The sequence below is a fragment of the Halyomorpha halys genome, unplaced genomic scaffold (assembly GCF_000696795.3).
Source record: "Halyomorpha halys isolate HHAL.00 unplaced genomic scaffold, Hhal_1.1 Scaffold323.1, whole genome shotgun sequence".
NCBI classification, from domain to species: Eukaryota; Metazoa; Arthropoda; class Insecta; order Hemiptera; family Pentatomidae; genus Halyomorpha; species Halyomorpha halys.
This window is the reverse complement of record NW_027106378.1, coordinates 437,549-447,455: the sequence shown is the minus strand read 5'-3', so window position 1 is coordinate 447,455 and position 9,907 is coordinate 437,549. Positions and strand designations below refer to the sequence as shown.

At 28.5% G+C, this 9,907-nt stretch overlaps 1 protein-coding gene across 1 annotated transcript in view; it reads left to right on the top strand.

Annotated features, from left to right (window-relative positions):
- The window catches only part of LOC106681273 (sphingomyelin synthase-related protein 1), a 16,541-nt gene extending 10,622 nt beyond the window's left edge, over positions 1 to 5,919 (top strand). The window contains exon 6 of the mRNA XM_014421513.3: positions 3,430 to 5,919. Within this exon, the coding sequence (XP_014276999.1) occupies positions 3,430 to 3,854 (425 nt within the window). The 3' untranslated portion in view covers positions 3,855 to 5,919. The remainder of the gene's footprint in view (positions 1 to 3,429) is intronic.
- Positions 5,920 to 9,907: the final 3,988 nt, after the last annotated feature.

The window sequence follows — 9,907 nt, the reverse complement described above, 5'->3', positions numbered from 1 at the left end:
TATATATATATATATAAATAATTGACCGTATAATTTCAAATATGAAGGGAGCTTTGTAGAGATTCATCAGGGCTGTTCAAGTTGATAGTTTTATAGACTTTGACAAAAAAAAACTGATGAAGCTCTACTAAGTGAGGCGAAACGTCAAAAATAAATAATAAACTATTTTTGACCGCAACCCTGACGATCTTCTTCATATTTTAAAGTACAATATAGTTTCAGTAAAATAAATGACCCCGTTCAGAAAATGGACACAATCAATTGAATCTATCAGCTAAATTTATTTTTATCTGTGTGGGTGGCATTGGTTTATTCCATACAGCAGTATATTAACCTACATTCTAGAAAATATCTGTCGGACAGTTTGCCCATTCACTTTGTTACTGCTATAATTTATTAAATTGATAATATACTATACCGTAACTATATCTGTTATATCCTAGTGTCAACACGTTTAAGGATATAAGTTTATATATATATATATAGAAAACTTATGTATTGGCGAAAGCAAAATGTTAAAAAAAGGGAAGTAATAAGATCTTACTCACTTGAACTGCTGTAAAATAATGGCATTACTTTTTTTTTTCCGATCCCTTCAAAACAGAAAAAAAAAAAAAATAAATTAGTGGTCACTTTACGTATCGAAAAACATAAATCAGGTTGAGTATTACCTTTTTCTACCTGTGGTACTTTAAGGTTATACTGCTACACTTATCTCGTTTTGTGGGTTGTCCATTCTATATGGTCCTACTAGTAAAAATCCGGAGGTGAGGTGCCTCCTCATGTTGATATGGGAGAAGACTACCATGATTGTGGCTTTATTGGGTTCAGTACATCTCTTTATATACATTCAATCAGCTGATCTTCTCAGTCAGCTGACATCAAAATAACAGCTGACTCAGACCGTAACTTATATATATTTTATTGTAAGTGTCCTAACTGAAAATATGAGTTTATGGCTTCAAGCAAAAAATTTCCTCTGTAGATATGTCCGTTAACAGTTTATGAGATATTCATGCCTAGAGATAAATAAATACGTGTCCGAAATACTTTTTTTAAAAAATGTGAGCATTTACATTCAATATAAACGTTATTTAAAGTGATTACCTTGAGTATTAAGACAGGCTTGGCATCTTTCATCTGCAATAGCTTTGGCCGAACGGAACTAGACATATATTATTGTCACACAGACCTGATACCACAGAAATTTTTGGTTTGAAGGTCTATAAAAAAAAAGTTAATACAAGCTCAGTCAATTACATTAATTCTTTGTGAAGAAGATTAATTGGAAATTGTGATATGATCACACATATCCATTACCGTTCAGCAGAGATGGGCAAAAATTAGCTATAGTTGAAACTCATAGCTAAAGTTGCCATGGATACGGCCCTTATTCATGAATGAACCATTGATAATTAAATATCGTATCCATGGCAATTTTAGCTAGTAGTTTCATAGTTGCCCAACCTTGTCGTTCAGCCACTGCTGCTGTGTTCATTTAATATGAATGCTAATATTAAAATTTCATTAATAAAGTAGATGGAACACATATTGATTTATTTATTATAACCTAAATAATTCATAATGAGGAAAAGATACTGATCAATCATAACAGACCTGATGAAGACCTGCAATGTGTGTCGAAACGAGTAGGTGAAATTTTTTTTTCTTAACCAGCGTCCAGATCATCTTATTCGTATTTTAGTTTTTATGGTTGCAAATCATGACAAATTAGAAAAATTATTTATTCCAATTTAATAATAAATATTTATTTGGAGAAGAATACGATGCGAACTGTGATCAGTGGAGTAGTAATGAACACAAAGTTAAACTAATTTTATTTATGCCAATAGAGCAGTGAATATAATTGAAAAGAAATATTCATAAATTTAAGAAAAATAATTTTATTTTATAAATATTTAATAAACTAAGATTATATAATAAAATAAAATTAACCCTTTCTATTTTTCCTTAACACATATTTGTTCGCTTAACATAAATTCATCAATTGTATATTACAGAATTTAATCGATTCTTGTTTTGTTTTTTTTCATTTGGGCTCATGTCCTCCATTGAGGGCCTATACAGCCCCAGAGTGGGAATGTCAAGGTTCATTTCTCATGGCCACCACGAAATAAATATTGACCAGCCTAGATGGGAATCGAACCCACAACCTTCTGAACCGAGCACTCTGGGACCCTCAAGTAAAAGCGTATTATTCGGAGTTGAATATATTAATTGTATTATTGTTACCTGAACCTCCTCAGGTACCTCAACCTAAATAAGCCTCAGTGAAAGACTTTCCTCTTGCCAGGTAGAATATGCGCTGGGATAATTATTTTTGGGTTGGAAAGATTAATTACATAAAATGTGTGAAATCTATATTTAACAAATAAATTGTATATATCATAAAGAAAGAAAATATAATGAATATATATACAGAATGAAACGAAAGAATTGTAAAACAAATTAATTTTATGCATTAATAAAAATTAAAAAAAACTTAATACTTTACAAGTACTTAAACTAATAACTAAACTAATTTTATAATAAAGAACAAAAGAAAACTGTCGATGAATGTGCCTTGAGCAAATGAGCGTAAATTTTTATATCTAATCTCACCAGATGACAGTTGAAAGGTTATGGAAGCACCCAGAATAAGGGCCCCTATATGAGTTAAGTGGCTTGGCCAAAAGTCTTCAATGTTCTGACAATAGAGCCTGCGAAGCTGTGGGGAAAACAAACTGCAAAACAATGCCATCATTGTTAAAAATCGGTGATTGTCTCTTCTTTTTCGTCAAAAGTCCGCACCGCTTTTGTTTATAATCACGTTTTCTTTTAGTAAAAAAAAATCTTATAGTTAAAATAAATCTATTTCACAAGCTGACTAAACTAATAAAATTATAACATTTTTATTCAGTGTTGCTTCAACAATTATTGTTATTATTTATTTTATTTTTTTTGTTGTCATATATTTATCTAATTGTGAGTTTAGTGATAACTTTGACTTTTGCAACATTTCCCTTCATACTGGAACATGTTCCAAACAATACCATTTTGTAGAACATGGAACAGTCATATCTAGTGAAAGGGAGGTGTGAGGTGTTATAGCTCTCATCACTCCTGAATGCAATTTAATGACCTCCCTTGACGAGACATCGTCATGCATTTGCTCAACCCACCACTGCTTAACAACACTGTTAATCCTATTTTTAAAACATCTAATTACTATACAAGTAACATCCGTCATTATTATATATCTTATTTATGTATAATTTTGGCCCAAATAAAATAAGTTTTACTTGTGTTCATTATTACACTATTAAACGCACCTCTAATCATCTTCTCATATCAAAGCTATAGTTAACAATGAACTCCTCATTAAAAATATTTATTTTGTTTGTTTGTAATTGAAGATTTTATTTTCAGATTCGCCGAGAGATATATACCTCTTGCACACATTCTCTTGGCTGTTGAATATGTTCGGAATTTTCTTCATTCTCTCAGGTCATGAACATTATTCCATCGACGTCTTTATAGCTTTCTACATAACTTCCCGTCTCTTCCTGTATTACCACACTCTAGCAAACAATCAATCTCTGATGCAGAGGGATACAGGCAGAACTAGAATATGGTTCCCACTCTTCAGTTTCTTCGAATCCGGAGTCGACGGTATCGTACCAAACGAGTACGAATCGCCTGTGGTCATATTGGAGAAGCTGTTTTGCTTTCTTAAAGAGACGTTAAAACGAATTGTGTTCATATTCATCGCAAATCTATCTTTGAAACCGGGTAGTGTTTCCAGTGTTCCTACAAATAACATTAGCAGAAGGCACAAACGGAAAACGCAGTAGATAGCAAACTGTAAATGAAAATTTTGTGATATTTGTTTCCAATATTGTTAATACGGTTTACGCTTAGTACGTGAGTAGAATTTATAAAAGACTTTTATTTATCCAAAGTATTATCCAAAAATTCTGATTATTATTTGTTTATTTTTACTTATTTATTTAATGTTACTGGATTAGTATTTTTTTTTTATATAATTTATTATTTACTTTTGTAATGTTTTAAAATTGGCCCAGTTTAAATAATTGTATTTATGAGCTTTTATAATGGAATCCTATTGTTTTTTGTATTTATTTGTGAATATGCCTGGGTATATAGATATTTACCCTATCCCAATGAGAAATTTTTAATTTTATTATCATTAATATAATATTAAGTATAAATTTTATGTTTATTTTATGAAATTATTGCTGTTTTTATGAGCTAATATGTACCGTTATATCTGAAAAAACCGAAGAAAAGTGTATAGTCAACGTCATTTTATTCGAATGTTGCTAGTAATACTACAGAATTTTATTTTTATTAAGTATAATTCGTATGTAAATAGCCATATTCCATTGTTGATCTCTGAGAAGCTTTGAAATTATATCTTCAAAGGAGAATTTTTTATATATATTTAGTAATATTAATAATGAAATGTTTTATTTCTTATTTATTTATATAGATTCCCCGAGGATTTCAGTTTTTAGTCTGGAAAATTTAAAATGTTATGGTAATAAATTGTTTCAAAAAGTCCTCTGTGTGATAATGATTATATGCTTTATAAAATATTTTTTTAATTTTTGGATTTAACATCTCTATTTTTACATAATTCTTTACATGACAGCTAAATAATAAATTAAAAAAAAAAGACAAACAAATCTTTAACTATACAATAAGGCACAAAAGTTACCGTTAAAATCGTGCACTCAATGAACCAAATTTTTCATCGATCATTTCATATTTATAACCTTGAACTATGAATAAGTTAAACAAAATTGTTGAATTAAAAAAAAAAAAAAAAAAGAAAGTGTAAATTGCTGCTGCAAAGCTACATGGCTTAATTTAAAATTCAATTTTTGTTAAGAAAAGATTTTTATTTATTTATTTTTTGTTTATATTTATTATTGTGATTATAAAACATTCTATTATATCCTTCATTTCTAAATTCATTTACAGCTCTTCACATTCTTCAGCTACAAGCTCCCTATAGTACACAATTTCTGATATTAATGTAGAATTTTCCCACAATCTGATCACTTAATATTCCTATTTTCAAAAATCATATTAATTAACACGTTCCATGGTTTTGATATTACCTTATTTTATGATATTCATCTGTATAAAATACTTCGACCCAGTCCGAGTTAATACATACATTAATAAAAATATAATTAATGTTGTGCCTTCTTTGTTCTACCATAATATAGTCAAATACAACATATAATACTATATTAATAAGAGTGTATTATAGAATACTTTGATTCTGGCTAGTCAGTATTATTACGTGTTATAAGTTTTCATTATTATAGCAATAATTCATTTATTATTGAAAATAAGCCAAAAAAAACATTGTACTCATACCTATAACAAATTTTGAAATCTCACATCAATTACAATCAAATCAATCAAATGATTTTTACAATATGTATTATGTATTTCTAATTGCAACAAAAGATATGAACACTTTCATAGGAATTAGAGTACCCGATTTGGAAACTGCCTAAAAATTTCCTCTACACCTGTGCACTTTTATTTAACAATGTTATTACCTGCTGAGTTTTCTAAAAAAAAAAAAAAGTACTTTTTTTAATGCCATCTCGGATTCCTGGAGTGGTCGGAGTACCTAAATTTGGATTTCCGAGTTTACACTGTAACTAACCTCTTCCAACCATTTAATTTTGTGAATTCATAATCGAAAAAAATTTGCCACAGCGATTCTGGTTCAAAGTTGCTAACCATAATAGATTTTGAAATCTCTCATCGATGCGTGATCGTTTCTAATTCAAGAAACCGCGGTTAATTCACACCATTTCTAAGCCTGTTAATCTTTGGTCGGGCACAAATAATCTGTGAGATGAAGTATCTAGTTTTTTTTTTGTATATCCAAAAACAGGATTTCCCAGATGAAGGATAAGAGCTCTAAAATTTTCCTGATTCCACTTCTCGTACAAGGATACTCTTCGTATGGATTTATTAAAAGAGTTCACTTACAAAATTTGTATTATTTAAATTTTTAACTAAATTATTTTTACAGAATCAAATGATTTATACAATAGATATTATGCATAAGAAGATGGTCAGGATTGCGGTCAAAAGAGAAACAAAAATAGTTGTAAACTATTTTTGTTTCTCTTTTGACCGCAACCCTGGCCTTCTTCTTATAAATCAATTTTTACGGTCAACTATATATACATATATATAATAGATATTATGTTTTTCTAATTCCAAGAAAATATAATATGAACACTTTCAAAGGCATTAAATCACCTAATATCAAAAGTGGGTAAAAATTTCTGCTATCAATTTTCACAGTGTTTGGAATAACTTGCCTAAAGATCCGGAAATTAACAATGTCCTTTTCACCACATGTGCATTTTTATTTGAAAACAAAAATGTTATTGCCTACTGTTTTTTCAACATCAGTTTGGATTACAGAGATTACTCTGTATTTCTGTTTCAATTTTTACCTATTATTCAGGTAAATTTCCTTAAGACAGTCTCATAATAATTTCATTTTATTAACATATATTTGAAAAATATCTATTGGATTCATCTCTATTTAACAATTTTAGAATATATTATTATAATACATGTAGGCTACAAAATTATATATTTGTCTTGCAAATTATTAATTTTTTTTTTCCACCCCACAGTAAGTGAACTATTATGCCATTTTCCCTCTTGCAACCCAATATAAATTGCCTTGAGCTGGTTTGCATCTTATTGAATATTTTTATGCTAGTACACTTTAAAATATGGTCTCCATCCATGTCACCCATTTTGCATAGAGGGCATGTCGGTGAGTCTGCGATGCCTATCCGATGGATGTGTTTTTTGAGATCATGTCCTGTCACCCACTTCTTAATATCCACTTGAACTTTGTGCCAGACACTTGTCCTGCCCTTATAATAGATTTCACTGTTCTGTTGGAGTGATCGAAAAGGCTGGTTCTCTATACAACCGAGCTTAGCTGCTCTGTCAGCTTGTTCATTGTCATGTATACCAACATGGCCTGCTATTCTCTGCAGAGCAATAGCCCTTCTTCTTTTTCTCATAATGGCAGCCATGTTTCTACACTTTTCATCAATGGAGACTGGCAAATTATTAATGCAAAATCATTCCTTTAACATTTTTCTCCATTTTATAGTATGTCATTTATTTGAATAATAAATCATCTTCTGTTTTTTCTAAAATTTTCAAATTATTCAATTTACTTCGTCACTATTTATTCTATATATATTCTAAATTAATATATTATTTAACTTACTAAAGAAAGGGGATACTGAACACTGCATACTTAATTCAGAGCCTCTGTGCGAATCGCCAATATATGTTAATAAAAAAAATCATAAGACAAAAGTAATTATGATTTTTTTTTATCTATCAATAATTTATTTTAACAAGTTGCAGTTCCTAATATTTATTTTTATGATGAAATATTTCTACTTTTTTATTTTTACTGATGTATAATATTAAAAGTGATTTGAAACGATTAGATGTTCATAGTATAAAATATTAGTCATTTTTGTTTAGTACGTAATATACTTCGATATTTGTGATTATTGTTTATGGGAAATATGAAAAAAAAATTAATTAAAAAATGCAGGTTGTTTTTTTTTTTAAATATATTATTGATGTTAATTAAATTGATAAGTCTAATCTACAACCTTTAGAATAAGACAATTTGATTTCGACATTTTAATAAGATTTGGAAGCATTACCTGAAACTTTCTGTAAACAAGCAAATTTTAATTGTTCATAGTTTTTCATTTCATGTTAACTTAAAAAATACAGTTCAGAATTATTTGTTTTACTTGTTAAGCTTCAAGCTATAGTTTTGTTTTATATTTGAATCAAAGTGTTTATTTCATGTTTTTGTTTTTTTTTTATTATGGAGTCCTGATTACCAATATTTGTAATTATAAATTATACTTTTTAAATTTTCAACTATGATGTGCTGATTATATATCTATATTTATATAAAATAAAGAATATAATTTTATTTTGTTATATTAATGTTCTACACACACCTTAACAATTCTGGAGCCAAAATATGGGTTTCGTTTCAGTAGGTTTGAATGTTCTTTGTAATTGTGTGTATTCCATTCTAAGCAAAAAGAGGTTTTTCAGCCATTTCAAAATAATGGTCAATTGTGGTTTTTTGTTAATTTAATTATCCTTAACCAATAATTTTTTTTTTTAGAGATTTTTACCTATACTATACAAATTCAGTAAATATCTTTAAAAAGTAAGTATTGAACTGTAAAGCTATAGTTTAATGGAATGAACCTCCGGTGGAGTGTACCTGCCATAGTTTAGGTAAAAACGGAATTATTAATAAAATCAAACAACTTTCACTACCACTCAAAATATGTCCCATAATTTTGTGCAGATATTTGAACTCTGGATTATCTTTACTTTTGACACAAAAAATCTAAAGAACTGCGTAAAAGAAAACAATTTATTTTTTTTTAATTATGAAGAAGATGGTCAGGGTTGCGATCAAAAGAGAACAAGAATAGTTAACAACTATTTATTTTCTGACATTTTGCCCCACTTTGTTGGGCTTCATCGGGGCTAAAAAAGATACAAATAACTAAAAATATTTTACTATGTGGGATCATAAGATACAAAAAAGTAAATGTATGGTTAAAAATTAAGCAAGTATAAGTTTTAAAAAAATGAGCAAAAAGAAGATGTAAGATAATAAAAAAAAAAACTATTAAATTAAAGTGAATAGGAAATGAGAGAAATGAAAACAAAAATTTGACACACTCAAAGAAAAAACTAAGGAAGAAGAGAATAAATGAAGGTGAAGAATGAATAGAGACTTTTAAAGTCTCATAAGGTATGATGAAGCTCTACAAAGTGGGGCGAAACGTCAGAAAATAAATAGTTAACTCTTTTTGTTTTCTTTTGACCGCAATTCTGACCATCTTCATAATTTGAAATTATACACTCAATTATTTATATATATTTAATTTATTTTTCTGTTCTATAAATTTTTATTTAAGATTTCTGAAGGTGGAAATCTAATATATAAAAATGAATATTTGTTTGTTCGTACTTTATGCATTGCTATACCGTTCATCAGATTGTAATGGGGCTTTTAGCTAAATGTTCAGGATTTTCTCGGGAAGGTTATAGGCTAGCCCGATTTTTTCAGTAAAAAAAAATATTAACAAAATTAAGCATTTTTGGCACTTGGCTCAAAAAGTATACCTTTGTTTCATGGGTATTATATGCCAATCAATTTGTATCTTTTTGAAGAATAAGAAAAAAATATAAATGATTCTATTAAATTATTTTTTAGTCACTAAAAATTTTAAAAAATGTAATGTGGATTTCAGTAAAGTAGGGGCTGTTACAAACAAATTATTTTTTTTTTTTAGAAAAAGCAAATCATATTCATTCTTAATGTCACCTGAAACCATCAAACACCATTTTTCAATGAAATTAATAACTAGAAATTTTTCACCTTGATTTATTTGGAGGATTTTTTCATTCCGGTGACAATTGTTCATATAATCGTTAATAACTCCTCTGCATTGAAAAGCTTAATGTCCCCTGTTTTAATGTACATTAACAAAATTGTAGGCATTTAGACTTAATTCCCTTCAAATTAATAACAAATTTTCGGTTCTAATTTATTAAATTAATAAAATTTATATAAATAATACACTTTTTTTTAAAGATATTTAATTTTTTTAACATCTACCATTTTCAAAAACAGGGGCTTTGTGTACATTTTCATAATTTACATTCTAACCTCCTGAAATGAGTCCCATATTTCGGGCATGGCTCCAGGACTACAAATCATCAAATCCTTATATTAACATTCCTGCAGAAGCCACAA